This window comes from Python bivittatus, unplaced genomic scaffold (assembly GCF_059951505.1).
Source record: "Python bivittatus isolate LINGU-HERP-01145 unplaced genomic scaffold, Pbiv_v1 ctg000180_np1212, whole genome shotgun sequence".
Classification (NCBI taxonomy): domain Eukaryota; kingdom Metazoa; phylum Chordata; class Lepidosauria; order Squamata; family Pythonidae; genus Python; species Python bivittatus.
In genome coordinates this window covers 537,367-565,304 of record NW_028277047.1, presented here as the reverse complement: position 1 = coordinate 565,304, position 27,938 = coordinate 537,367, and the positions used below count along the sequence as shown (strand labels likewise).

The 27,938-nt window shown below is 58.9% G+C and overlaps 3 protein-coding genes across 3 annotated transcripts; all 3 read left to right on the top strand.

The window, feature by feature from the left end:
• Positions 1 to 33: 33 nt before the first annotated feature.
• Positions 34 to 8,708, top strand: HDGF (heparin binding growth factor). Its single transcript, XM_088137102.1, has 6 exons — positions 34 to 353; positions 6,623 to 6,699; positions 6,965 to 7,103; positions 7,634 to 7,810; positions 7,977 to 8,242; positions 8,417 to 8,708. The coding sequence occupies exons 1-6, from the start codon at positions 267 to 269 to the stop codon at positions 8,421 to 8,423; spliced, it is 753 nt and encodes a 250-aa protein (XP_087993228.1). The 5' UTR covers positions 34 to 266; the 3' UTR covers positions 8,424 to 8,708.
• A 792-nt stretch (positions 8,709 to 9,500) lies between these two features.
• LOC148216341 (uncharacterized) lies at positions 9,501 to 12,548 on the top strand. Its single transcript, XM_088137540.1, is given in 6 exon segments — positions 9,501 to 9,605; positions 10,344 to 10,539; positions 10,706 to 10,903; positions 10,994 to 11,123; positions 11,125 to 11,489; positions 11,740 to 12,548. Coding segments are annotated over 6 exon segments (1,341 nt in total). The 3' UTR covers positions 12,087 to 12,548.
• Positions 12,549 to 14,018: 1,470 nt separating this feature from the next.
• Positions 14,019 to 23,889, top strand: NES (nestin). The gene is made up of 4 exons (XM_007438387.3): positions 14,019 to 14,920; positions 16,426 to 16,550; positions 17,223 to 17,296; positions 17,772 to 23,889. Exons 1-4 carry the CDS (start codon positions 14,117 to 14,119, stop codon positions 21,686 to 21,688), a joined length of 4,920 nt encoding a protein of 1,639 aa, XP_007438449.2. The 5' UTR covers positions 14,019 to 14,116; the 3' UTR covers positions 21,689 to 23,889.
• Positions 23,890 to 27,938: the final 4,049 nt, after the last annotated feature.

The window sequence follows — 27,938 nt, the reverse complement described above, 5'->3', positions numbered from 1 at the left end:
CCCCGCCTGCTCGCGCTGGAGCCAGGGGGTGGGGAAAGCGGCGGCGGCGGCGGCGGCGGCGGCGGCACCCGGCCCAGCGCAGCGCGGCGCCCGCGAGCGAGCGAGCGAGCGAGAGGCGCCCGGACCCGGAGAAGGCGCCCAGCGTCGCCAAGCGCGGCCAGCGGCCCCTGGCGCGCCTGTTGCTCGGCGGCCCGCGGGAGGCGCCGGCGATCGCTCGGCCAGGGCGGCCTCGGCGGGGGCGCTCGTGCGGCCAGTCCGCCCGCGCCATGTCCCGCTCCAGCCGGCCGCGCGACTACAAGTGCGGCGACCTGGTCTTCGCCAAGATGAAGGGCTACCCGCACTGGCCCGCCCGGGTAAGCGGCCGAGGGCGGCGGGGCTCGGGGCGCCTGCAGGCCGGCGGGCGGGCGAGCAAAAGGGCGGGCGAGCGAGCCCGTGGGAGCCCCCCGGCCCGCTTGCCCTCCCGCCCGGCAGGGGCAGGCGATCGCGCGCCAGGAAGTGGCGCCCGGCGGGAAAGTGCTGCCCGGGCGCCTGCGAGCTCCGCGGGCGGCCGGCCGTGCAGCCAGGCCTGGCCCCGCTCCGCGCGCTGGGAGCTGCCTGCGGGCGGGCCGGCGGGCTTCCTGGGCTGGCTGCGGGCGCGGGCGCGCTCCCCGGCTCTCCGGGCGTTTCGCTCAACTTCTTCTCCGGCGGCGGGAAGAGGGACGCGGGCGGGCCTGCGCGGCGCCGCCGCCAAGCCGGAGCTGCCCTCGGGCCGCCGGCCTCGCGCATTGGCAAAACGCAGGCTCCCTGCTCGGGGTAGAGCCCTCGGGCGCCCGGAGGAGGGGGTCGGGGGTCGGCTGCCTTTGCAAAGCCCCCGGGCGGGTGCCAAGTTGGGAAGAGCCCGGCGTCCAGCCCTGCTGTGCCCGGCAGAGCTGCCCGCAGGCCTCTAGCTGCCATGCGGGGAGACTCCGGCCGCGGGCATCCTGCTCCGTGTCCCGAGTAACCGAATGCACGAATTCCGCTCCTGGGTCCGCGGAGGCCGGACGGGGAGCCCCGGGGCGGAGGCCGGAACCGACTAAAGCGCGCGGACCCGGGTGGACCCCGGTTGGGCAGCGGGGCCTTTTCTGGGGCAGCCCCCCTCTTTGGGACTCACTGCGGGGGGGGGAGGGTCTGCCTTTGCGGAAACGGGATTTGCGGTTTGCATTAAACGATCGGCAGAGGTGATGCCCTGTTCTTTGGGGCGTCCCTAGTGGGGGGTGGGGGGGACGCGAAGGGTGCCTCAGGGTGCCTAAGCCGATTCCCTTTCTTCCCAAATGCTCTTTCTGCCAATAACTGAGCATCGAATGTATGCACCATCCACATGGAATTGTGGTTAGTTCACTTATAGACCATGATTTATGGTGTCACATGAAGAGTGAATCAAACCAACAGCGGTTCGCTCCACAAAAATTGGCTTGAAGCGGCGTGACCTCTACAAGGGCCTGCCCGAAAAGGCACAGGCTTGGTATCAGCTGAGAAAAGAAGAATGGCCTCTAGATACATTCCTGGTCTTCGCTTCTCTTGCATCCAGAACACATTTTTAATAATAACCATTCCTCCCTCCCAGGAATGTTGTAACTGTGACTAAGTAGGATTCCCAGAACGTGGCAGGTACTTACGAGATACACATGTGGTTTTTGGTTTGGAGTTGTAGCGTGTTTTGTAACCCTGAGGACTAGAAACATGGCTTTTTCCCTTTTTTTTTTTTTTAAACAAATTGATCAAATCAAACCAACAGCCTGGTTCTTATGCAAATATAGCTGAGGTTGGACTTAACTTGATATAAAGTCATCCCAGGTTCAGTGATTCAAGGACACTGCAGCCTTGCTGACCGACTGAATTAAGAGACTTATTTGTCTATGCGCAGGTGAGGCCCTCCCCGTTGGGCCAGGCCTCCTGGCCTGCTCTCTGACGCCTGCTAACTTGGGAATAAGCTCCATACCCAAGACAGGCGGGCCTCCTTTTGAGGACAGGGCTGCTAAGTTGTGCACGCTGCGTGCCTGGCTCCCGCCTAACAAAGGTGGCTAACTCGGGGAGTTTTCATAGCGTGTCCTGCCTGCGTTTGCATCGTGAGAGTTGGTTCAGTTTATCGGCCAAGCAGAGATAAGCTAAGCACTCAGCACCCAAAGCGAATCACTGGGGATTTTCTCAGAATCAGGGCCCAGCTTTCTCCACTGGCACCTGGAGAGCTCCAGGGGACCTCACCAGAAGCATGGAAATGTCAGTCAGCGAAGTGGGGGGGGGAAGAGTGGCTTTTCCAGGGACCGGGCTGGGGCAGTTGCAAGGAGTATTTGTCCCCGTGGGTGCTGTGAGAGTCACAAGGATGTTACGTCTGGATTTGTTGGCATTCGAGACAATCGCCCGTGGACTTGGAACACTGCACTGGGCTGTAACGCGGCTTATTCAGTGGGTGAACTCTGCAAATTGTGGCTTACTCAAAACCATTGTTTAGCGTGGTATGGCTTGCTTGCTCTGGTATTACTGTGGTCTAAGGTAAGGCCTCGCATAGCTTCCTTCCCAGCGCTGTAAATTATCTCCTGGCAGCCTCTTCTCCGAGTGGCCAAACAGGTGGCTCAGGGTCAAGGGACTTGGGGGGCAGATTCTGGGTGGGACACCCCTTCTGTCTAGCCACCCTCACTCAGAGGCAAATGAAGGAAGCCTTGCTGGGGTTGGTTTGGGGGCTCTTCCTGCTTTGATCAAGCCAAGGGTTGAACTAGGGTTTCTTGAGCGCAACGGGGATGTCTTCTGCCTCCCGTTGTGGAGGTGGGTTTTCAGTTTGCCTGCCTCAAAGGCAGGATCGGACTCATGGTTCCTGGGTCAAAAAAACAAATCCACTCCTGTTTTGGGGACGCTAGCTGTTCATCAGCAAGGGAGCATACTCGCTTCTAAATCAGAAGAGGGCTGAATGCTCCCCAGAAGCCATTGTGAAAAGCCTAATTTCCGTACGCCTGCCAGAAAGTGAAGCACAGCCAGTTACTTGAAGGGGTGGTGTGCTAAAAGTAAAGGCCACCCATTTCTGGGCAGAACAGCTGAATGTGGGAGACCCTTGGTAGGGAAGGAAAAGGCTCTTTGTGCTGTGTGTGATGGATCTGAGTCTCTTACTTTGGCTGTAAGTGGAACTGTGCGCGTGTATTCACCAGTGCAAGCCAGGGATGCGTTTGGAGGTAAAGGCAGGGTTGGCTTCGGTGTTTTAGCTAAGACCAAGTGCGGCGCGTGGAGGATCCGGTTCTAGAAGCATCGCTTTTACGAAAGAGACGGGCAAGCAGCAGAACCATCTGGCCACCGCTAGGACTTGAGGCCTTCCCTCTGAGCATGGGAGTGCCTGGCTTGGGGGTCCTTGATGGGCGAGAAAGCCCCCATGGCGGCCAAGCAGAAGTGAAGTGGTTGATAGGAAAATGGGCTTCCGAGTCGGCCTGCGCTTTGGATAAACAGCCAAGGTCTGTCTGACCCTGCAAGAACCAGCCTGGAGGGGCCAGAGGCCAGCCTGGCCCATAATTCCCATCCTCAGACTTCCTGCTCTAAAAGGGGGATCTTTTCCTCTTCTGGGGGGCTTGTGTGTTCTCCAGTTTGGGACCCTCTGTGGGCCTGGGGTCTCAAGGGAACTAGTTTCCTCCCTGCAGGCTCTGGAGTGTGTTTTGGAGTAGCGGCATCCAGACTGGAGCCTTCAGCCCGCTGAAAGGGAGGGGTAAGGCTGCCCCAGAGCCCTGGAGGGGGCTCCATGGGGCAGCCACCTCGCCTCTTTGGGGAAAAAACCTGCTCCCTGCCTCTCCCCCCTCCCCGAAGTCCAGCTGGGCTTCCTTCCTGACTGTTGGAGGGGAGGGGAAAGGGGCCTCCTCTGTGCGGGGGAGGGCAGAGAAAGAGGATCCTGCTGCTGGGCTGTGCAGTTCCCCAGAGCACAGAGCTGATCTGTGGCCAAACCTGGGAGGTGGGCTTTATCCCAGGGGCCCCTTCTGGGCTCCTCCCAGCCATGATAGCGTCCTGCCCCCCAGCTTCCATGGGGCTTAGAGGGACCTCCCAGCCACCTGGCTGGCTTGGGCAGGGTTTCTGTGCCCTCCCCAGAGCTTTTCCATCTCTGCAACCTGGTTGGGCTTTTTATTCCCAACAGGCACATATCATGCCCAGGGCTAGCAAAGCTGGGAGCAGGAGACCTGGAAAGTTGGGGGTCCATCTTCCAAAGCAAGGCGGTCTTTGCCTTCCCTGGGTGGGTCCTCGTGGCTGAAAAGCGTAGAGTCTCTCCCAGAGGGCAGCCTTAGGCTGCCTAAGGCCTGAATGATGCTGGGGTTGTTTGTGCAAGCAACAAGGGGCTGTGGGCACGTGACCGCATTGTGCTCGCGCTGGGCATTCGGCACGTGCATGGAACTAGCCCCCCTCGTTCTGTGGTTAGCTCATCGAGCGTAAAACAGGACCCAGGCCCTTTGTATCTGCCTCTGGAACAGGAGCTGCTGGCTAGGCCCACCTGTTCAAAGTCTGCCTGTGTGCCTGGGGGATTGTTAGCTGGCAGGATGGGAAGGGGGGGCATGCCCACCCGTCTCCGGAGGCAATAATGGGTGCCTTTGTTCCCTCTGTGCACGAGCAGCGAGCCTATACTCTGCAGGATCTCAGCACAGCACGGGGCAGTGGGCAAAGGATGAAACCCACACAGGGCGGAGGGGGACGGAGCTGGGGGCGTTGCCCTGAATGCCAGCTGCCTTTGTGCCGGGAGGGTCCGAAGGCAGAGCCAGGAGTCTCTCACCGTGGTCTGGGAGGGTCCCTGCGAGTCAGAAAGACACGCTATCTTGGGGCAGCCCTGAATAAAGTTCTGCAACTTTCAGATGCCTGGAATAGGTGGTGGGAAATTGGTGGGATGCGCTCAAGTGGCGGTCAAGATTCACCAGAAACCTGGACAGGGGAGCAGAAGTCCTCCTAGGAGGATCCGGAGGTGCCCAAAGGCTCCCCCCGTCCCTCTGGGCCTCCTCCTTGTGGCCAGGCGGGAAGTGCCCCCATGTGCGTGCTTCCTCCTGGAGCTTTGGAGATGTTTCCGAGGTTAAACGTGCAACTGGCTCTCAGCAATCCCCCAGGCACGCAGGCAGACTTTGAACAGGTGGGCCTAGCCAGCAACTCCCAGGGTTTGCCCTCCTTGCTGAATATCTCCTCCTCCCTGCCTTGCCCCCCAGTTGCAACAGGCTGCCCCCCTCCTGGCCCAGCCCAGCCCAGGCCTTCCTGCAGGATCTAGCTGGCCAGACAAGGAAACCTGAGTCCCGGAGGGGGTGGGCTGGCCTGTTGGGTGGGAGCAGCGGTGACTAAGCAGAAGCCACCGCAGCCATGAGTCAGGAGGAACTGCCAGCAGCCAGGCCTCCTTGGAGGAAGAGCCGGCCGGGTCACCTGATCCCGTTTCACTGCGTCTCCAACGTTGAATATTTAACAGTGCTGGGCCGGGCTGTTGGTTGGGCAAAGTCTGCTGCTGACATCTGGGGAAGCCTGTTCCGGATTGGCACCTGCTGGAGCCGGCTGGCATCCAGCATGCAAAGGTAGACTGCCTTTGGACCTGGGGGATCTGCCTTGCTGTCCGACTTACTCCTTTCTTTGAAGCGCCAGCTTGATTGTGGCTCTTGGGGTGCGCCCCTGCAGGGGAGGGGAGATGAAACACCTGCATGCAAGAGCTGCAAAACACCAAGATGCCTCCCCCATTAGCATCTCCTGACCTGGGGTGTGGGTGAGGGAGAATATGTGTTTTCTTGGCACTGGAGGAATTAGGCTTCACTTTGTGAGAGGTCTCATTTTGGTTCACCTTTTCTTGATTTTACGCATTCCGAGTTTGCGTCGTCTGGAGAGTTGGAAGTGAGGAAGTGGTGTGAACTGGGAGTCAGTCCACGTGGGGGGCTTTGTGAGGGGCTTGTGGGCAACAGAGGAGTGCATTCAAGTCTTTGCCCACAAATGCAGAATTAGGGGCGCCAACATCCTGAGCTGCAACTCCGCCTTCCGCTTGGTCATTCGTGATCGCTCTGGGCCCCCTTCCTCTCCCACCTGCCGCTCCAAACAAAGCCTCCAGAGAAGGGGCAGGTGGGAGGGGGTTTCAGGCAGGGAGGGGCTTCTCCAGGAAGAGGCAGGCGGTGCTGAAGCAGCCACCGTGCAGGGAGGGGGCCCTTTGATCCCAATAGCCATGGCTCCTTCTGGCCTCTCTCTTGCTTGGGGAGCCCAGAATAGGTTCTTGGTTAGACTGCCCGGGGTGGGGCAGGTTAATTCAGCACCTCCCCCCCCAGCATTAACCACTCCTGTCCAATGTGGGAAGGGGAGCACTCTGCTGTGCATCAGCAGCCGACCTGCAGAGGAACCCTGGGGAACCCGCTGGGCTGGGTAGGGGATGCGGAGGAGGGTGAGTCAAGGGCCTTGCAGAGGGCGGGGGGCCCTCCGGCTGGGGTCTGCCCAGGCCCCTTCGTCCTCCCTGCTGCTCTCCCCACAGCCCCTCCACCTCCAGGGTGCTGCAAAACGAGCTGCGTTTGCTCTGCCTCGGGCGTCTAGACTGGAGCGTACAGAGGGAGGGGTGGGGAGACGCCGGCTGTGCCCCGGCGCTCGCTCAGGGCCCCTGGCCAAGAGGACGTTTGACCCCCCCCCCACTTTCTCCACACAGATTGATGAAATGCCAGAATCCGCTGTGAAATCAGCTTCCAACAAATACCAGGTCTTTTTCTTTGGAACTCATGAAACGTGAGTAATGCAAAGAGCCGTGCTGGATCAGGGCCCTCCTGCTCCCCAGAAGACACCCACAGGAAAACCCTCCACCCACAGAATGGGGCAGCCATCGTCACTTCCTAAGCCCCTGGGAGTGAAAGGTAGACTGCTTCTGATGCTGGAGGGGAATCTCTACCCACCTTGTCCCCGGCTGCTAGGAAAGGTGCCCTCCCTTGAATTTTCAGATGCCCTTTTAGCGCCCGCTCAGTCTGACCATCCACCCCTCTCTGCCCCCCCACAGGGCCTTTCTGGGCGCCAAGGACCTCTTTCCTTACGAAGAGTGCAAGGTGAAGTTTGGCAAAGCGAACAAGCGGAAAGGCTTCAGTGAAGGCCTGTGGGAGATCGAAAACAACCCCACCGTCAAGGCCTCGGGATACCAGGTGGGCCGCGGGTGGGCGGGATCAGTTTGCTGCGCAGGGAGGGGGGCGGTGTCCGCTAGATAGGAGCCAAGCTGCTGGTGCAAAGAAAGGGAGGCACCAACTTTGACCCTTGAGCCCAGGATCAGTCAAGGTCTCAGCCGGGTCTGGGTTGGACTCCCCGTTCGAGTCCCCGAGGGCCCCAGCACTGGTCTGATCTCAGCAGAAATATTTGGCATTCCTGTTTCGGAACAGGTAACCGGGGGCCAGATCACAGATCTGCCCTGCTTCGGCCCTGGGCTGACTTAGCCGGGTCACCTGCTGGTTCTGACGTTTTAACCCCGTGCAATGACAGAGTGTTTGCTGGATGGGTGGCAAAAGACCATACAGCATTAAATGCGCTGATGAGGGGAGTAAACAGAGAAGCTGGGCCTGATTCTGCTCCCCTGGGGACACTGAGGCAGCCTCGGCCCTGCGGCAGCTGCCTCGCTTTCTCCAGCCTGCCCGCTCATCCTTCTCCGAGCGCCTCCCATTGATTGCAGCTTCTTTGGCAGCCGGCTCAGAAGAAGCACCCCACGGAGGAAGGCAAAGCTGAACAGGACCCTGATACGGGGAAGAAGGGCAGCCCCGAAGGGAGCAGCCACGAGGAGGGAGACCTGGTGATCGACGAGCAAGTCAAGGAGAAGAACGAGAAGGCTGCCCACAAGAGGAAAGCCGCGGGGGCCTTGGAGGTAGGGCATCTGGGCCCCGGCGGTGGGGTGGCCCGGGGAGGGGAGGCAGATCTTCGGCCCCAGAGAGCACCTGCCCAATCCCGCGGCCTCGGCGTTGACCTCTCTTTGGCTCCCCTCCTTCACATCCGTCCCAAAGGGGTGCTGAGAGCAGCGTGTTCCCTTGCAGGATTTCTCTCCCAAGCGCATGAAAGACGGGGAGGACCAGGCGGAAGCGGCTGGAGAGAAGCTGGGCTGTGAGGACGCAGCCCAGGAGGCTGAGAATCAGAAGCCCGCTCTGCCGGAGGCAGGGGAGGAGGGGAAGAACAGCAGCAGCGGGAGCCCCGTCAACGTGCCAGGAGCAGAAGAGAGGAAGGAAAAAGATGCCCCTGAGGAAGAAGAGGAGGAGGAGGAGGAGGGAGAGGAAGAGCAGGAAAGCAGAGATCACGGGAAGAGGTAGGCACCCAAAGCGGAGAATGGTCCAGCCAGGGGAGCTGGGTGGAGCTTCCCTGCCTCAAGGGAGTCTATCTTGGAATATCACCTGCTAGGATGGGTGGCAGAATCGTCTGACTCCTACGCAGGACTCAGTGTCTATCCTGTCCTCCCCCCGTCCTTCTTTTGCTCCACCAGCCTGTAGCTGGCCGTCTGCCCTCCGGCCCCAGCCGGCCTCCTGGTTTCCCCGGTGCTACGAACCAGATTCCGTCATCCTCGCCTTTCCGTCTCCGACGTTCGGCAGAAAGGGGGCGCGATCCAACATTTCCACAGCAGGAATAGGAAACGGTCTCTGCCCAGCCAACCCGCACCTCTCCTGGCCGGACATCGTGCCGGTCCTACGCTTTGAGCTAGTAATAATTTCTAGAGGGAATATACTGATCAGTCACTTTGGAATAAAAGCAGTTGGATGCCTTTTTAAAAAAAAACACCGGCTTCTCGTTTTCTTGCCTCTCTGCTCCTCTTTGGAAAGTGGGGGCTACGGCCCCTCCTTCCCCCAAAAGGTTTTCCGCTCCTCTAAAGGGTGGAGGGTGGCAACGGTGCTGCCCCCCCCGCCTTGCGCACAGAGTTTGGGTATCGCTCGGCCTCCCGAGCATTGTGTAGTTGCTTTGCAAAACGTTGGTTTAAACAGCAGCAGTTCTCTTGGCCCCGCTTTTGTGGGGAGTGGGGTGTGCTCATTGGCCACTGCAGTAGGTTGGTGGAGGAAGAGGTGTCCCAAAACAGGAGGAGGAAGAGTTTTACCTGCTGGAAAGGCTTCATTTGAGCCCTCCTAGGAGGAGAAGGCAGCTCAACCCCAACCTGGCTTGTTCCCGCATGCCTGCAAAAAGTGGGCCTCTGGGAGGGGTCCAGGTTTTCTGCTGTTGCCTTGCACAGTTTAGTGCAGTGTTTCCCAACCTTGGGCACTTTAAGATGAGTGGGCAACTCCCAGAATTCCCCAGCCAGCATGTTTTGAGATGGGTGGACTTCAACTCCCAGAATTGACTTTGGTGAGTTTGAGGCTTCCCCAAACGCATTGCTGCCTGCTGCCCTGCTGGGCGTTTCCTCCCAGCAGAAAGATGGCCTTGCTGGCAGGAGACTGACCAGAGCAATTGGGCAGGGGGGGGGCTTGAGACGGAGGCAGCTACCTCTTCCGGTGATCTCGGCCTTCCTCTCCCATCAGCAGAGCAGAGCCTTGAAGGGGGCCGGGGCCGGCAGCTCTGACCTCATAAAGCCTCGGAATCCGATGGCTGGAGGCGGCCGGGATTCTGCAGCAGGGCAGCAGCAGCACCAGCTCAGACCGGCCCCTCGGCTGTGGGATGGGAAGCTGGCTGTCCTGTTTAGGGAGCAGGTACTGAGCGAGGCAGGAAGGCCCCTTGCACGGAGGCAGGGACCCCCACCGCTGGGCGGGTCTGCCCCATCCCTCAGATGAACAGGCTCCCTGCCGCTGCAGAACTCCTGGGTTGGAGGGCAGGCCGGGCTTGGTGAAAGGCCCTTTGGCGCCTCAGTCCCCCCTCTTTGCCTCTTCCCAAGCACACACCAGCAAGCAGGAACAGAAGAGGACCCCCGCCCACTCCACCTTCAGCAGCTGCTCTCAACCCAGAAGGGGGCCGAGCCAGAGCTGAGGGTGCTCAGTGGAGCCAAGCTGGGTTTGGCCCTTCCCTGCTGCAGGCTGACAGACCCCCGGGCAGAGCTGCCTCCGTTCTGTGGGACTGCGGCTGCCCTGCCCTCCAGGTCCCTGGGCTGCCATTCCTCTTCCAACCGAGGGGTGCCCCGAGCATGCAGCTGGGCCTCACCGCACCCTCCTTTCCTGCTCTTCCTGTAGGCCCAGCCGTGACAGCAACCCTGAGTGAGTGGCCCCTGGACCCAGAGCATCCCTCCAGACGGATCAGATCGGGCTCAAAGGGGGGCGGTTTGCTTCTTTGTCTCCCTCCCTTCCTCCCCAGCTCTTCTGCCCAGACGCGCCCATGTTGGCAGGGCCTCTGGAGAATGGAGGGGTGGGCTGGGGAATCCAGTGGAGGCAATGGCCCCATCTTCAAAGGGAGCTGGAATCCTGGCGGCTTCACCGAGGCTTCCCTGGCATTAGCAGAGTTCGGCTCGCCGTAACCATCTCCTGGGCCACCCCAGAGGTCTCCCAACCAGCTCAGGGTGGGCTGAGGGCCGGGCAGAGGATGCTGGAGTGGGGGGGGATTTGACACCGGGGACTCTCGCATGGCCTCTGCTCCTGCTGACCTTTCTTGCTCCCCTTGGCAGCCTCCCCAGGAAGAGAGAAGAGGTAGAAGATGGTGAGTGGCGGCCCGCAGGGACTGGAATTCTGTTTCTGCCCCCCTCCCCCTCCCCCGTGCAAGAGCACCCCCGGGGCTGGCCCCGGCGCCGACCCCCCCCTTCTCCTGCCGAGGCAAGGCGGACCCCTCACCTCCGGGGCTGACCCGCTTCTCCTGCCTCTTCCAGCGAGGCCACCTCCGCCTTCGCCTTCGCCTTCGCCTCCGCCGGCCTCCGGCTCCGGCTCCGGCTCCCTCGAGCCCGAAGCCCCGCCGCCCTCGGCCACCCACATAGCGGAGCGGGTGCCGGGCCCCTCGCTCAGCCTGGAGGCGCTGCAAGAGCGGCTGGAGGTGCTGAAGGCGCTGCAAGGCCAGTACCTTCGGGGGCGTAAGTATCCGGAGTCCTGGGGGCAGTGACCCCTCCGGCCGCCGCCGCCGCCGCCGCCGAATTCTGCCCTTCGCTCTCCCTCCGCTCCAGAGCTGCGGATCCGGCGCACCTCCCGGGATTTCCCGCGCGCCCTGCGCGCCCTCAGCCTGCAGATCTGCCGCAGCCGCCGGAGACTCATCCGCGCCGAGGTCCGCCTGCAGCGCCGGGAAAAAGAAGGTACGCGTGGGTGCGGGCAGCTCCCGCGCCCTACGCCCCCTCCCCCCACGCGCCCTGCCGCTGCTCCGGGGCTTGCGGGTTTCCAGCCGCGCGCGGCGCCGCTCCGAGCCGGCCGGGACATCGGCCGACGCGTCCCTTCCTCCGGCAGGCGTTCCCCAGAGGTGCCAGTCGCCGTCTCCGTCTGAGCTGCTGGCCTTGGCCTCTTCGCGCCACGGGCTCTCCGCCGTGTCGACCCTCTCCAGCTGCTCCCTGCTGCTGCTCCCCGCGCCGCCGCCGCCGCCGCCCCCGCCGCCGCTGCCGCCGCAGCTCCCGGACCTGCACGAGGCGCTGGAGACCTTCCTGGACCGCCAGGCGCGCCACCTCCACGAGCGTAAGTGCGGCAGTGCGGGGCGCCTTCTCCGGGCAAGCCGCCGGTGGCCGGAGCGGTCCCTGGGGCCGGCTCGGGGGGCTCCGGCTCCGCGGCCGAGGGAGGGGACCCCGCGCCCTCGGCCTCTCCTTTGCGCTCCGGTGGCTCCCGGGCAGGCGGCGCCGGGCTCCGAGAGAGGGCGCTGGTGGAGGGAAGGCTGCTGCCGGCGGAGCCCCGAGGCCTGTCCTCTGCTTCCCCTCCTCCCGCTCCCCAGGCCAAAGGGACTACCGCAGCTGCCAGGAGTGCCTCCGCTCCATCAAGACGCTTCGCAGGCAGCTGCGCCGAGTGCGGAGCCGGCTCTGGAGGGTGGAAGCCGAGCTGGGAATCCAGGTCCCCCCGCGCGAGCTCTCCGTGGACGACGCAGAAGAGAAAGAGGAGGAGGAGGACGACGACGACGACGACGACGGGCCCCCCTGGATGCCCCCCGCGCTGCCGGCTGCCTGGGGAGAAGACGGGAGGGGCCCGAGTCCGCCGCCCGCCGCCGCCCAGAGCGCGCCCCCGGCAGATCCAGCGACTGCCGGCCAGCGGCTGGAACTTGAGCTCCCGGCCAGCCCTCAATAAAGCCTTTGGAAAGTCTGCTGTTGAAACCAAGCCCGCGGGTGGGGAGTGGGGGTGGGTCTTTTAAACGCACCCTGACGGGAGAAGGAGGTGCTTTGCTTTGGTGACCCCCAGAAAGAGAATTTGGAGATGCTTCCTACAAGTGGTGACAAAGACAAGTTACTGGATGGTTTGGAACCTCAATTTTCCTCCACAGACTTTGCCAATTCTTCTCCAAATATTGCCTTCGGTTCTAGTGTTTGTGTACTAATTAAAATCTTTATAACACCCCCCACCACACACACACACACACACCATCCCAAACATCTCAGGGCTGTTTGTTACTGATAAAGTCATGAAGAAAACCTGAAGGGAAAGAACCTGTGTGATACTGTGCTTCTTCTTGTTCCGGCACAAGGCTGAGTAAAAGCTGTTTTCAGGGAAGAGAGGCTCAGCTTGGATGAAGGACTACAGGGCCCAGTCTGGCTGTGGATGCTGGATCCTGAATGCCAAAGTAGAAATCCGGATCTACAGCTGCATGCTGAAAAGCAGGCAGGGCTGGTGTGCACTTGACCTCCAGAATAAGGGCGCTTGATTTGCACCCCAGCTTTCTGATCAAGGAGGCTAACAAAATTAAGAGCCGATAATGTAAAAAGTGAAGAACAGAGGCTAACATTAATACTATTATGTCACTTGCAAAAACTCATAGCGAGGTTAAGCATGCAGGGTGGATCCCAAGCTGCTGAACTGAAGCCAGAGGGTGCCAGAGGCTTCCCTGAGCAGCTGATGGGGCCTGGGTTCAACAGCCAGGGGCCACGGTGCCCAGCTCAGCTGATCTTGGCTGGAGACCGAAGCTAGGTGGAGGCTTGGGCGAGAAACCTGGCACCAAAGAAGTGCCAGTGGGAAATTGAAAAAGAAAAAAGTGCTAGAAGTGAGAAGACCCGGCACTGTCACCAGAAAACTCACCTGGAGTGACTTCATGGGACTGCAGGGCGGTCTCTCAATCGACCCCTCATCTCATCATTTGCAAGGGAAACAGGGGAAGATTTGTTCTCTCCAGCCCCGTAGCCGGGGGCTTCTCAAGCACTGTATTGGAGCTCGGATCTGCACAGCACTCTTCATCAGGCCCTGACAGACAGATCCCAAAGGGAAAGGGGAATTCTGGAGCTGCAGTTGCTCCGGGGGTGGGGTGGGGGGGCTTCTCAGCGCCACCTTGGGCCTTCTGTCCACTAGATGGCGCCCTTGCACTCTCTGGGGAGGCTGCCTCCCCTTCTGAAGGGAGCGCTCAGGATTCCACCCAGCCTGGTCCCCCTCGAAGGCCACCCTGGTTCCCCAACACCTCATCCATTCTCTCCCCTCCACACACACCTTTGCCCCCCCGTCCTAAAAACCTGCCTTTTTGACCAGAAGCAATAGGTGGGCTGCACAGAACGGAGACCCCAGCACGATGCCATCGACACCTTTTGTGGAGAAGCAAGAAAGTCCAGCGTAGCCCCGCCTGGAGCCAGATCCAGCACAGCTCTCTGGGCGCTCTGGAGTTCCCCTCTGAGCCACTCTTCCCACCCCACTTTGCCCTTTTGGCATGCTCTGCTCCGCATATTTTAGAGTCCATCCCTCTCGACGGCATTGTTTTCTCCCAAGGCGGGAGGTGGTGTGGATTCAGAAAGAAATTGGGGGGTGGTGCTGGGGGGAGAGGGAGAGGGGGAGAGAGCGACAAAGCCTTCACGCAGGGAGATGCTGGGGACCCTCTTGGTGTTCTTTGGGGGGGCACTGCCAGCAGACAGGAGCAGCTGCTGAGGCATTTCCAAGGCGGCACGTCTCTCCCGCAAGGCTTCCTTCCTCCCACCCGGCTTCCCGAGGAATGCTGCTCTTCCCAGGCGATGCAGCGGGGGGGGGATAAGCCCAGCCTCCTTGGCCAAGAGCCTCCCCTCGGTATGAATAGCGGTGCGGCGCTGCCCAGCCCTTGTTCGCCAGCCAGGCTGCTGCCTCCCTGCCCGCCTGCCTCCACCCGCCGCGCTCTCGCTGGGCTCTGCCTCCGAAAGGCGTCTTGGAAGATGGAGAGTTTCCTGAGCTCGCGGTCCTTGGGAGAGGAGTCCCTCCAGATGTGGGACCTCAACAAGCGTCTGGAGGCCTACTTGGCCAGGGTGAAGTTCCTGGAAGAGGAGAATGAGCTGCTGAAAGCCGAGATCCAAGGCCTGAAGGGGGGCTCGGCGGAGAACTCCTGGCGGGCCAAGTATGAAGAGGAGGTGGTGGCACTCAGGGCTACTCTGGATCAAGCGTATCAGGAGAAGTGCATGGTGGAGCTGGCCAGGGACTCCCTCTACGAAGAGGTCCAACAGGTGAAGAGCAGGTGCCAGAAGGAGAGGGCGGCTCACGAAGAGGCCAAGATGTTCCTGTCCATCAGCAAGAAGGAGATGGAGGAGGAGAAGCGGACCCACATTTGGTTGAGGGAGAAAGCCACCCAGTTGGAAAAGGAGATCGAAGCCCTGGTGGAGGCCCACCAGGAGGAGTTGCTAGGGCTGGACCAAGAGATGGCCAGCTTCTCCCAGACCTTTGACAGCTTCCGTGCGGGCCCAGTGTGCTTCCAGCCCGTGGAAGTCGAAGACTATGCCAAGAGGCTCTCCAACATCTGGAAGGGAGCGGTGGAGACCTACAAGATGGAGGTCTCCCAGCTGGAGGCTTCCCTCTGCGAAGCCAAGGAGAACCTTTGGAAGGCCACCGAGCGCAACCGGCAGAACCAGCTCCAGCTGCAACAACTGGAGAAGGAGCTGGCCAGCCTCAAGGTCCGGAAGAAGAGCCTGGAGGACAGCCTCTCCCAGCAGTGGGCCCAGCAGCAGGGGGACGCAGAGAAGCTGCAGGTGGGTCAGGGAGGCCGGCCCAGAGCCCCCTTCTGAATCCAACAGGGCTGGGGGGGGCTGTGGGTCCAGCCCTGCTCCTAACTGAAGCTCGGTGGGGTCACGGGTTGGCAGCTGACTCTGGGGTCCACTGGTGGCACTGGAAGCTCCGAGGGCTGTGGTGGCTTGGAAAAGTGGCTTGTACGCAGGACGTGGCCACTCAGTCAAACTTTGCTGGCCAAAGGGTTGAACTGTCAGCATTTCCTCAAAAACCAAGGCTCTGATCCAGCCACCTGCATCTTGTGGAGACGTGGAAGCTAGGGCTGGCAGTGGGGGGGGGGGGGAAGCAGCTGGAGGATGGGTGGGGATCATGTCAGCTTTGCAAGGGTGCAGAGATCTGGGTGTTTTTTCCTCTTGGCTGGGGGAGAGTGGTCTCTTGGGAAGCGTGTTTCCCCCCAGAGATACCCTCCCTTGCACCCCTCATTCATAGCCCCCTGGGGCAGTTGGAGGGCAGTGCTTGAGGAGGGAGGACCATGCCCCCACCTGAGCACACAGGCCCATCATGATTTGGGTCCAGTTACAAAGTCTTCCCCTGCTCTTTGTCTCAGGAGGAAGCATCGTGATGTGGCTTTCCCACTCCGATGCTTCCCTCTGGATGTGTGGACCCGCTGGCCTTCTTGGCCCCTTTGCTTCCTGGATGTGAAGGACCCACTAATTAAGATGCGCCTCATTTCAGTTCCTTCTCCTGCCTCCAGTCCCTGAAAATTATTGTAGATTTATTGTGGTGCCCCCAGCAGATGCAAATTTAAACCTTTGCCCAAGCAGCCACCAGTTGCAGAGGTGTGGGGGAGCTGAGAAGGAGCCCGTCCAAAAAGTCAGGATGTTTTTCGAGGAAAAGAAAGCTGCGTTCAACTTTTCTGCGCTTATCCTTCCAACGCTGATGTGCAGCAGTCAGCCACTCCGGGCCCTCCAACATGCAGAGCTGGGGGGAGGGGGGACGCCCAGCCCTGCCCTGCCCTGCCCTGCCCTGCCCCACTCAGGGCTCACCAGATAATTGACAAGCTTTGTTTTGTGACCAGACGGGGGCTGCATGGAATGGGAAGGAGGGGGCGCAAAGCAGAAAGTTTGCTGCCTGGCCTGGCCTGGCCTGGCCTGGGCTCTTGAATCGCTTTGCTCGACAAAATCTGAGCGAAATCAGCGGTGAATCGTATCCTTCGGCTGAGCTGCCCAGAGGAGAGTTCGGGAAGGGCTGTGCTGGGATCAGATGCGGGAGTAAAGCAGAACAAAAGGAGTCCTTTCTGCCACGGTGGAGCACGGAGCGGTCTGCTGCCACACCCACCCTCATGGCAGGAAGGGACGATCCCCCTGCAGTTAGTTGCCTGCGCGGTCCTGCCCCCAGCCCAGCTGGCCCATCCGCCAGGCCTCCTGCAGTGTGCCAGGGGGAAACCCGGGGGGGCGCTTCCCCCTGGAGAGCAGCCCTCCGGGGCCGGGGGCCGCTGACCCTGCCGTCTCCGTCTCTGCCCGAACAGATGGCCATGGAGGCGCTGGAGGAGGAGAAGCAGTCGCTGCGCGGGCAGATCTCCCACGTGCTGGAGGACAGGCAGCAGCTGATGCACCTGAAGATGTCGCTCAGTCTCGAAGTGGCCACCTATAGGTGAGGACCCCCCCATGGCTCCTTGCGGAGGAGAGCAGCCCGGAGCTTCCCCCCAACAGCTCCCCCTGCAACAGGGGCGGCTGGACGGAGCACCGCTCTTGCCCTCCAAATAAGGCCAGGGGGCGGCCATCACCCTGCACACACAGCCCCCCCCCCCCCGGCCGTTCTGCCTGCTGGAAGGGCCGAAGAGCGCTTGACCTGGTTCTTTCTCCTGCGCAAAGTGGGGGGAGGCCCTCACGCCTCATCTGCGAACGGGCCTCCTTCCTCGCAGACGGTTTCACTTCTCCCAACTTCCCCCAGCAGAATCCCATGGGAACCGGACTGACCCTCCCCTCTGCCCCCTTCCCTTCTCCTCCCCCAGACGGTTCCCACACAAAAGGAGGTGGGGGGGGTCCTGCTCCATTAGCATGAGAATGGCAGCGCTGCCGGTAAGCGGGGGAGGGAGGGAGGCCAGCAGACTCCGCATGATGTCACCACCAGCTTGCTAGTGTTAGCCCCCGCCTGGCCGGATCCACGGGGTGAGGGCGGGGGGAGCCTCCCCGCGCTGGGAAGGTGGAGGAATGCTGGCTGGGGAGGCAGCTGTTGGGGGACATTCCTGGTGGCCTCTCGGACCGCCAGAAATAACCCTCCAGCACTTTCCGTGCTCAAGAATCCTCCGTTTTTGCATTGCAGGACCCTCTTGGAAGCTGAGAGCACGAGGCTGCAGATGCCAGGCGCTGAGTTCCAGCTGGCCAGGGGGCTGCGAGGTACGGGTGCGGCCGGGGCTCCAAGGGGGGGGCCTAAAGAATGAAAGGCGTCTGGACGCTTTTCCACCATGGCAGAGCTGCCATTCAGCAGGGAGAGCCTGGCCCAGAGAGAACGCTCCCTGGGTTGCATCTCCCTGGTGATATATGCAATGCGCAGCCCTTCCTAATCTCTGCTTCCCGGGGAAAGCACAGATTGTGCTGAATTACCTTTAACCCAAGGATTCCTAGGAACACCCTCTACTGCTGCTCTTTCCCATCAGGGAGAGGATAACAAACCCTCACTTTGCGATGCTTCCTGTGACACTGGCCTGCAGACGTTTACAAAGCGACCCTGTCCTTCCCCCTCCATAGACCGGGTCTTTTCTTACCTGCAAAGGGCCACAGATCCGTCCGCTCAGTCAGATGAGTCTTAGCGGAGGGATCGGCGGCTGCCTTTGAGTGGTGCTCTCATTCTCCCCATTTGTGTTGCCTGCAGATGTGACAGCGGAAGCGACTCAAGGCAAGCTGCAGGGACTGCCGACGGATCGGGGGCGCTCGGGGAGCCGGGATGTCCGGCCCAGCCCTGTCGCTTTCCCAAAGGGGGCCCCAAAGCTTCGTGGATTCCAAAGCAAAGCCGAGTCGGTCTCCGCCAGCCTCGGTCCCCTGGGGGCCAAGAACCACAGCTCCGCAGCGAGGGAGTTCCAGAAGGCCAACACCGCCCTCCGGCACTCTCAGCCCACCGAAAGCATTGAGAGGCCGTTGCCGCCAAAGGAGGCCTCTGCTTTTAGCCTGGACTCCTCTCAGCAAAGCCAGAAGGTCACCCACATTGAGAGTGTGGCCCAGTCCGTCTTCCACACACACACCCCTCTGCCTTTCAACTCCGTTGAGCTGGAGGAGGTTTCGGGAAGGTCCGCTGAGAGCCTCGAGCAACGAGAGGAGGGCGAAAAGGGAGCCCTGGCCCAGAGGGAGGCCGAAGGTACAGGAGGAAATGAAGAAGAAGCCTTTGGAGAAAAGGAGATGGAGGATGACGAAGAGAGATGGCTCAGCACTGAGCCACTGGGAAAGAGAGAAGTCCTGAATGGGCCTTTTCCCAGCCAGATGGTCACAGAAGCTTTGGAAACTGCCATCCAGGAAGTGAACCGAAAAGAGGCTCACCTTGAACCCAGCTTGCTCAACGCGGTCAAAAGCCAAGCAGATGATTCTCTTGGCCACCCTTCATCCCTGGAAGAGGAGAACAAGGACGCTGTTCCCCTAAGTACCGAGGTGCTGGAGATGGCCCAGGAAGACCGCATGGGAGAGGGTCAACCCACCAATCTCCTAGAGGACCTCCAGGCCTGTGAAGACTTTGCTGAGGTCAACGGTGGCCAGGAAGCCTGGGCTGAGCTGCAAGGAACAGAAGAGGCTTGGCCGGCTCTGGGTGCAGAGGCCCCATTGCCCCTGGGAGCAGAATTGCCCAGGGCAGAGAGAATTGTGGAAGATGTAGCAGTTTTGGTCACTGGAAAAAAGGAGACTTATGAAGAAACAGGATCTCCGGAGTGGAAAGAAAGCGATACTGATGAGGAGTTGCCTACATTACTGGGTATGGCGCTGGGGAATGACTTGGGAGAAGCACCCAAGCACCCTGAATCTGCCACAGAGGCACCGAGAAATGATAGCAGTAACCAGGAGGGCTGGGAGCGTGGCAGCCTCCAGCCTGATGTTCTTGGAGGAGCCTCAGAAGTGAACATGGAGGAGGTCTATGGAGAGGCTGAAGATGTGGAGATGGTGAGCACAGAAGATCTGCCTGAGGAAACGAGAGAGCCCTGGAGTCCACCCAGAGAAAATAATCAGAGTGATCTGCAGGCAGAGCTGCTGGGGAGGGAACAACTGCAGTTGGAAGGGAATTCAGCAAGGGAGGACTGGTCACCCACCATCCATACGGCATTGTCTGCGGGTGAACACCAAAAGCCTCTCTTCCTGAAGGATGAGCAGGAGAAGTTTGAGAGCCAAGAAGAGCCTCTTCATGAGACCGATTCTGCTCTGCCAGAGCAAGAGAACGAGGAGAAGGGTTTAGACTCTGAGGTCTTCTGTGTGGAAGATGCCCTGCCCAGAAGCTCTGCCATAGATGAAGATGGCACTTTGGCAGATGAGCCAAAGGCGATCAAGAGCAGGGAAATCACAGAAGAGGATGAGAAGAAGGCACGAGAAGAGGTTTTCAAATCCGAAAGTCTTCTCAGAGATGATATGGGAGATGAAGGAACAGTGGAGAGAGAAAGTTACTTAGATTTGGAGGCACCCAAAAGTACCTTGGAACTGGGTGTTATTTTGCCAGGTGAGGATGTGGCAAGCCTTCAGGTGCAGGAGACACATCAAGAAGAGCAAAGAACAGAGGTGCCTGAAGAACAGCCACTGGAGGAGCAGAAGGAAGGAGGAGGAGGGCTCTCAGAGTCTCTGCTGCAAGCTGAAGGTAGCGAGTTGAAGGAAAGAGACTTGATGACAGCCTCTGAAGCACCAGAAAGTGAAGAAGTCACAGATGCCCTGGAGGTGGAAGAAGTAACCGGCACCATCATGAGAGAAAACTTACTGCAAAGAAAGGAAAATGCCCTTGAGTGCTCTGAAGACAAGGAATTTGGGCTTAACAATCATCAAGCAGGAGAACAGCCATCAGTGGCTGAAGGCCCCTGGACTGAACAGACCACGTGCCCAGAAGAAGACCAAGAGCTGGGATCCCCCCCAGAGGCCAAGGGACCTGCAGCTGACCTCATTTTCCAGAGGGAGGATTCAAGGCCTGAGGAGATCCTGGAACATTTAGAATCCAGCCCAAACTCCAACAATGAGAGAGATGGGACAGAAGAGGAGCACGTCATCCTGCTAGAGGAGACGTTGCCAGATCACACTGCCTTGCATGTGTACCACGGGCAGGTGCTGGCCATGACTGAGACTTCATCCGTTCCTTTTCTGGAAAGGGAAGAGATGCCTCTTTTGGCCCAAGAAGATGAGCCACCTATTTCAGAAGAAGACAGCGCAAGCATTCTGCTAGCAAAGGAAAATGGCATGGAAGGAGGAGCTCCAAAAGAAGAAAGGGGTTGCAGTCCACAGGCTCTCCCTGAGGAAGACAGGCCTTGCTCAGAAGAGCCTCTGGCTGCAGAGGGATTAGCAGAAGCTGTGATCCAAACATCACCATTCATGGGAGAGAAGGATGATCAGGGCATGGTGGAGGCTGAGGTGACAAGAGAGGAGGAGCATGAAGAACTGGAAGTGGTACCTGGCAGAGATCCTGAGGAAGACCCATGGCAAGAGGGCGATGTGGAAAAAGGGTCCGAGGTTCCCAAGGAAGAGGTGGACTCAGAACTTGCTTTAGAACTAGAAGAGCACTGTGTGTTCCAAGCAGATGGGTTTGACCCCAGCTACACCCAGCAGGAGGAGGAGGAGGAGGAGGAGGAGGAGGGCCCCCTGGAAATTAGCGACCAAGATCCTACAGATGTGGCCCCCACAAAGGTTTCACCCCTGACCAGTGTTGCTGATTTGGGAGAAATAGTGCTGGAAGGAGAAGGTTCTTTGTCTGGTCCAAAAGGGGCTGTAGAATCTGACGTTTTGGTATCTTGTGAGGACGAATGTTTCCACGTCTCAGACCCAGAAGATCTGATTCAGCAGAAAATCATGGCTGTGGAAGATCCATCAGGCACAGGCTTCCCCAAAACTTTCCCAGAGGATGTGGTGGGCCTTTCACTAGAAAGCAGGAGAGACCATGATATTCTAGAAATTGTAGAACAAGCACTAGAGTTTAATCAAGAGTTGATCAAGGCAGCTGGGGATGAGCTGGGAGCCCTTGGCAAGGACGCCCAGCATTCCCCAGAAGATAGGTCTCTCCATGTTCCCCCTTCATCTCTGGACCAGGGTCAACCCCAGGTTTCCACAGAGGCTCTGAAAAGCTCTTCTCCCATGACCAGCAGCCCAAAACAAATCCATCCATTGGTAGAAAGCAACGCTAATGGGCTGCAGGAGGAACCCAGCTTGGAAGAGTTCACAAGCGAACTTCTCAACGGCATTGGGCAGGACAAGACAGACAGTTCTGGAGATGGTTTCATCAAGGAGGTGACTATCACCCCACAGTTCTGCACAGAGGGGTTGGACAACTTCCCCATGGCAGAGACCGTAAGCCAGAGTCCACCACCAATGCCAGCCAGCGAAAAAGGGTTTAGAAGTGGGGAGGTCAGTCCTGAAGTTCTTGAGAAGGTCTCCCTGGATCAGGAAGGCCTGGAGACCCTAGATGAGAACATATTGGATGACCTACGGCAGAAGACCTGTGTGAAAGGAGGCAAGGATACCGAGCTGGAGGCCATGCCTTTCCTGTTTGGTGATGAGATTCACCGCCAACCCTTGGAATTCCGGCCTGAAGGGGACATGGATCTCCAGTCTTCGGAAGACAACTGAAAGGTTGCCTTTCAGCCATTAACTCCAGCCAGTGACAAACAGTGTAATTCCCGCTAAATGCATCACTTCTTTTTCAGTTCCACAAACTTTTCTTTTCCTAGCTCCCTTCCTTCTCTTTGAAATTCGAGATAGTCCCACTGACAATCAAAAGCTTGGTTAGGCAACATTTTCACCCCTTTAACATTTTCTGTGATAGGCTTTTTTAAAATTCTTTTTTAAAAGAAAAAAGGCATTCGAGTCCAGAGTCTGATAGCAAGGGAGCAGTCGTGTTCACCTTAAGTGTAACCAGCAATTTGGGAAGCCGTTTTTTAAAAAAAGAAAATCTTATGTTTCATCTGCTCCCAGCTGTACCCAGGAGGAAAATGAGTTGTTTAGTAAGATCCAATGTCACACCCCCTTTTTATAAGCGTGGCACCCTCAACCTCTGAACTACGTTGCCCCAAATATTGGAGGCTGCATTATTGATGCAAAAATGTTGGAGCATTTTTTCTCCCACCTCTTGGGTTTTTGCTACTGTGGAGTTGTCCCAGCAGATTTTTACGATGCCCCCTCTACCGGGTCAGAAGTGCTTCATCTACAGCAGAGTTTCTCAACCTCAGCAACTTCAAGATGTGTGGACTTCCACTCCCAGAATTCCCCAGCATGCTGGCTGTGGAACTCCCAGAATTTCCCAGCATGCTGGCTAGGGAATTCTGGCAGCGGAAGTCCACACATCGTAAAGATTGAGACTTTTTCTGGTAGCAAAGCCTGTAACATACCGGCGTGCCTTACTCTAGGAAAAAGAGGAACAAATTCAGGAGGAGCATCGAGCAGCCCACTGGCCGGCTTCCCAAGCAGCCACCCCTTTCTCTTCAAAGCGGGGCTCAGAAATTTGCGTAGGCTTTGCACCAGGCCGTTTCTCCTGGGTAAAAGAGCTGTGCTCCCGTCTGCTCCAAGGGTAAAGGGATCAGCCTAGAAGTGAGAGCCGTTAGGAAGTTTAGCTAAGAGTTGACCCCGGAGTAGTCTGGGAGTTTTCAGCATCCTCATGATTCCCTTTCCCTCCCTTTGTTCTCTCTCTTAACTGGATCTTTCAGGAATCATTTTTTTCTGTTATCCCCTCCCCATTTATCTGTGGGGGGGGTGTCAGGACACCCATTTTGGCATATGTGCCATTGTTTTTAAATGGGATGGATCTAGACCGCTGGCAACCCCCCTTCCCTCCTCTCTGTAGAAATATCAGGATGTTCCTTTGCTTTTAAGAGGGAGGGGAAACTCACAGCACTTGAAAGCCCCCGGTAACCTGCTCCTGAGTGTTTGGTAAGCCGAAAAGCGTGGCCTTGGGAGCTGGGGAGGGGTCTCTGAGGCACCTGCATTTGGCTGGGGAGTCGGCCAGGGCAAGGCTCTTCTAATTTCCTTTTGGACCTGCTTGGGGCTTTGGACTGGCTTTGGGGAGCAATCCAGGGGGGATCAGGTGGGCCCCTAACCCGGTGTGGCATTTTCCCCACACCCTGCAGAGCGTTGCCACAATTCCCTTTAGAGAAACCGCGCATGGGACTCCCACTTCCATTTCGGCCATGATGCTCAGGATATCAGGGCTCACCCGAGATGGTCCAGATCCACGGCTTTGAGCAAAGAAATCCAGTTCTTCATCTGGTCCTTCTCCAGTTACGTTTGTGATGGAAAAGAGGAGAAATTGGTCTCGGCCGGCCAGCCCTGATGTTCCCAGAACTCACAGCCATTGCTGGCAGGAATTGGAACAAACTCAGAACCAGTGCGCGTCTCCCCCCGCCTCGTTTTACATGCCCGGCTCTGCCAACGACAGTCCCCTAGCATCGGCTTCCTGCTTTGGACGAGAGGGTTTGAAGGGCGAAATCCAGCTGTGCTGATGAAACCTTGGCCTCGGAAGATTCAAGCAAGACTACAGAAGCGTAGCAGAGCGGGAACAGAAATTTCCCCAAATGTGAGTTTGATTCCCTCTCTTTCTCTTTTGAACGACAAGGATTCAAGCACCAATCCAGGCCCAGCCCAACCTCAGTCCTTGGGCAGTGTTCCCCAAAGGGTAGAGGAGAGCTGTGGATGGGGACCGAGAGGGTTGCTTCCGGTGTAATTTTTTTCCTGCACTTGACGCCTGATCAGTGCCTTCTACAGTAAAGACGATAAACCACCTGAGCTCTCCGTCGGTGCCTCTGAGACACTAATAAAGCAATTGATTTCCTACCACGTACAAATTCTCTGTGTCTTGCTTAACGTCTTAAAGCAACACCTCATTCTCATTCTTGGGGGACGGAGGGCTGCTGCCATGATCATCCATGCTGAAAGAAAGCCGATGCATAAATAGATAGGGGTGAAACGATTGTTCGATGTGCGTGCAGAAAAGAGGGATATTATTCAACTGTTTTCAGCATTTTTCTGTTTTTTAAAAAAACCCACTTCCTCTTTCTCAGCTGCGCTTTGCTGATGTGCAGGTCGCACGTCAGATATTTAGCAGCCAGTTTTCTAACCCAGGAAGGGCGAGAGAGTGCTAGAAAACAGGGTGGCATCTTCTCTCGCCAGTCAGTGTATAGAATCCTTGCAAATGCTGCAAAGAACAGGTGCTCTGAGTAACTGTGGACAGAACAGGGTCATCGTCGTTCCTCCCCTGCTCTGGGGGGATGGACAGGGAAGGGGGCACTTTTTATAGCAAAGGCCAGACGGCGTAAGTGATGGAGGACCTTAAAATATGCGTTTGACTGATGCAGCCGAATCGTCAGCTCCCTGGAGAGCAGAAATATTTGGAGGAGTGGGGAAGAGAGTTAAGTGTGGCCGCCTCCCCTCCCCCTCCCGGGGACAAAAATGGACACCCACCCTCCAAAGCACCACCTGTTTCTGAAGCCAGCCACTGGCATCCGTCACTCGTGTCTGTTTTTAACACTGAAGCAGACGCAGTATGGCCAGGATCCACCCCCGCAGGGCAAACAATTTGGATTCAGAGTGTCCGAAAGGGCAACTTTAACAGAAACAAACAGCGGGAATAACAATAATATTCTTGAAAATCGAAAGTAACTAGCAAAGGGTGCCCTTTGAAACCGGCCAGCACACTGAAGCAGGGAAATTTCCAGCTGAAAAATCCAGCTGGCTGGTTTTCCAGCGGCCAGGCAGCGCTGGCCCTCCCCAGGCCTCCGGCAATTCCTCCGCGCGGTCCCTGGAGGCGGAGAAGGGCAGAGGCGATCTCTCCGGAAGCAGGCCTGGGCCAGGGCCAGGGCCAGGGCCAGGCAGGCTCTCGTTGGAGGCGCAAGAGAGTCTGAGGCTGATAAAAAGTTGCCAGGGTGACCAGCTGGCCAACGGCATTTGCAGCTCTTCGGCTGGGGGGGCAGAGATAAGGGAGGTGGGGGGATCCAAAAGGGGCCGAGATCTCCTCGCTCAAGGGCAGATGATCAGGGAAGAACTGGATGGAACCTGAGCAGACACTGCATTTCCTCCCCTGCTCGCTCTCTCAGCCGCAGGAGGAGGAGGAGGGCCGGGCTGGGCTGGGCCCGCAGCCTCCTCTGACGGATCCCAGGTCCTTCCAAAGGCTGGAGGGCTTGGAAGCCGGGAGGTGGTTGCATCAGCCCAGGAGCCCCTTCCAAAGTCAGATAAACTCTGTCCTCTCGGCCCAGCCAGTCCTTTTAAGGGCAAGTCATGGAACTGGAAAACAAAGCCTCCATCTTCTATCGAGAACCAGACCTGACTCAGAGGCCTTGGCATCACCGGGATGAGCTAACTCTGCTTTTTCTCTCTGCTTGCCGGCCAAAGATACGCTCGCCAGGTGCCTCTTCTCTGGCGTTGCCCTTATCGTGTGGGCGCCAGGCTTTGGCAGCGACAAAGGGCCTTGGCACATTGAACTGGCAGAGCGCCTCGTGCCCTGGAGAGGCCTTTCCTGCCTCCGGACAACCTAACTCTTGCAAACGGATGCTCCGTCCAGCCCCTGCTTCCGTGCTTTCAGGACAAGGTGCTAGCCTTGGGTCCCTGCAAGGCATGCGGCCATTGCTGAAGGAAGACGACTCTGGAGGGTTGGCTGGGAAAGCGGCAGATCAGAAGCCGGAGCAGTCCAGCCGCTCGTGGGCAGGGGTGCATGGGAGGGAAAGGATCCTGCCTGCGCTCAGGAGAAGGAGAACCAGCTTCTCTGCCACCTTGAAGGGAGGGAGGGGACCAACAGCTGCTGCACTGAACGGGGCCCCTCCCTGGCGAGCAGAGAAGGGGGACCTTTGCAGAAACTGATGCCCCGCAAATGCAGCGTCCATCCGTCCAGAGAGCAGAAAGAGGCTCTTTGGTGGGGAGACGGAAGATGGCCAGCAAGAGGGGCTGGAACAGCACAGCTGCTCCTGGCAGTCTCGGCAGATTCAGGGCTGGGAAGGGGGCAGAAGGAACCACAGGCCCCCTCCCCAGCCGCTGCAGATAAAGAGGGGTGTTGCAGGTTCAGCCCAGAAGGACCACGCTGGGCTGACCCATCCCGAATGACAAGAATGACCCCCATGGCTCTGCCGGAAGCCCTCTTCCCCACGGCTGAGCACTGCAGTTGGAGAGGCCGGGGGTCTTCAAGGCTGGCAGGCGATCCTGGGGCCATGCAAAGAGGCCTCTGGCCACCTGGCGAGGGTCTCCCTGCGGTGGATGCGGAAATGACGCGCTGCCTCCTTCTCCCTCTCTCGGGCGCTCTCCATCCCCCCCACCCCGCCTGGGCTGCCCAGTGCAAGTCTTCTGCGCCGCCATGGCCTCCCTTTGTCTGCAGCCCCACTTGGCCGGAGTCCAGACGATTAAGAGCTCTCTGTGGCCTGCTTCAGTGGGGGCCGGGAAGCACGGAGCGAGTGGAGGGGGGCCACGATGACCTCAAGGCAATGACCTCACTCAGCCAACTCTGAAAACCCACAAGGCGTAGAAAATGGGGGGGGGGAGATTAGCAGTCCTGTGCCTGTAGCCTCGCATATCTCAAGCTCTCCAGGGCTGCTCAGTCGAAACTGAGTGTTGCCTCCTGCGCCTTCTCGCCACTGCTGCGCCGGCTCCCTCGGTTAGTTGGCTCCTTCTCCCAATTCCTGAAAAATCTCATCTTGCAGGGAACAATGGAGCAACGCCTCCCCCCGCCCCACTCCGCCCGCCGCCTGGTAGCGAGGGAGGCAGCAAATGTGCCAGGCAGACTCCTTTCGTTCTGGAGGAACGCCAAGGAGGAGGAGGAGGAGGAGAAAACGAAGTGGAAGCAAGTGTGTGAAGGACGTGCTGGCAGGCTTTTCTCCCTCCCCTGCGTGGCCATCGTTTGGCTCTCTGGTTCCTCCATCGCAGTCGACGGGAAGCAAGCCACTTGGGTGGCGAGGGGCCCTGCCCGTCTCTGAACCAAGGCTGCGCTGGGGCTCTGGAGGGTTCAGCTCTAAAGGCTGGCCAGGGGGATGGAGGGGCCAAGGGGCATCCTGGCTTGGGTGCCGAGGCCAGGAAGGGCTTTCCGGGGAAGGCCAACTGCTCCGTGGGCAAAGTGGGGGCCCCTGGCAGCTGGCAAACTGGGAGCCCCTGAAAGCAAGGGAGCAGTGTGATTGCCGGGGGCCTGCCCCCTTACTGCAGGAAGGCCCTTACTGCTGGCCAAGCTTTTGCTGCAGTGAATTCAGTAGGGAGACTTTCCCATCCATATTCAGGGGGGCTCTCAGCTTGCTATACTTGGGCAAAACTGACCAGCCTCCCCCCGCACCTTTGCCCCGTCCCCCCAGGGTCTCTGCACAAGGAGAGACTTGGGAGTCCTTTGCCCCCGTGGTCTGCCTGCCTCTGGGAACTGCCACTGGTGTGAGGCCACTGTTTGCCTTCTGGCCTGGCAACGTCCACAGTGGAGGCCCTGAGCAACAGCCACCACAAGTGAAGAGGCGCAGCATCCTTTGGCCCCAGGTCTATTCTGAGGCCCTCTCTAAGCAGAGAGGCATCCGCAAACATGGGGTGGCCGCGGTTCCATCCGGTGGCTGACCGCAGGCCCTTCCCCGTCTGTCTGCAGCTGTTGCCTGCATCAGGCCCCCCGAGAAGCACGCAGTGGGGAGGGGAGGCCAAGATCACAGGAGACCCCCTCACCTTTGACGGGGCTCCACAGGCGATGGATGAAGGCCCCACCAGTTGTGTGGGGAGGGGATACGGACTCTCTGGAATGCAGCCCTGGAGCCATCCGTCAACCCTCGGGAGAAGGGGTCATGGCAAGGGGAGTAACTGAGCTGCCGAGCGCTCGGGTTTCATGGAAATTGGGGAGCGGGCCGCAGATGTTGCGGCTTCTCCAGCCCTGCCTGCTACCCCC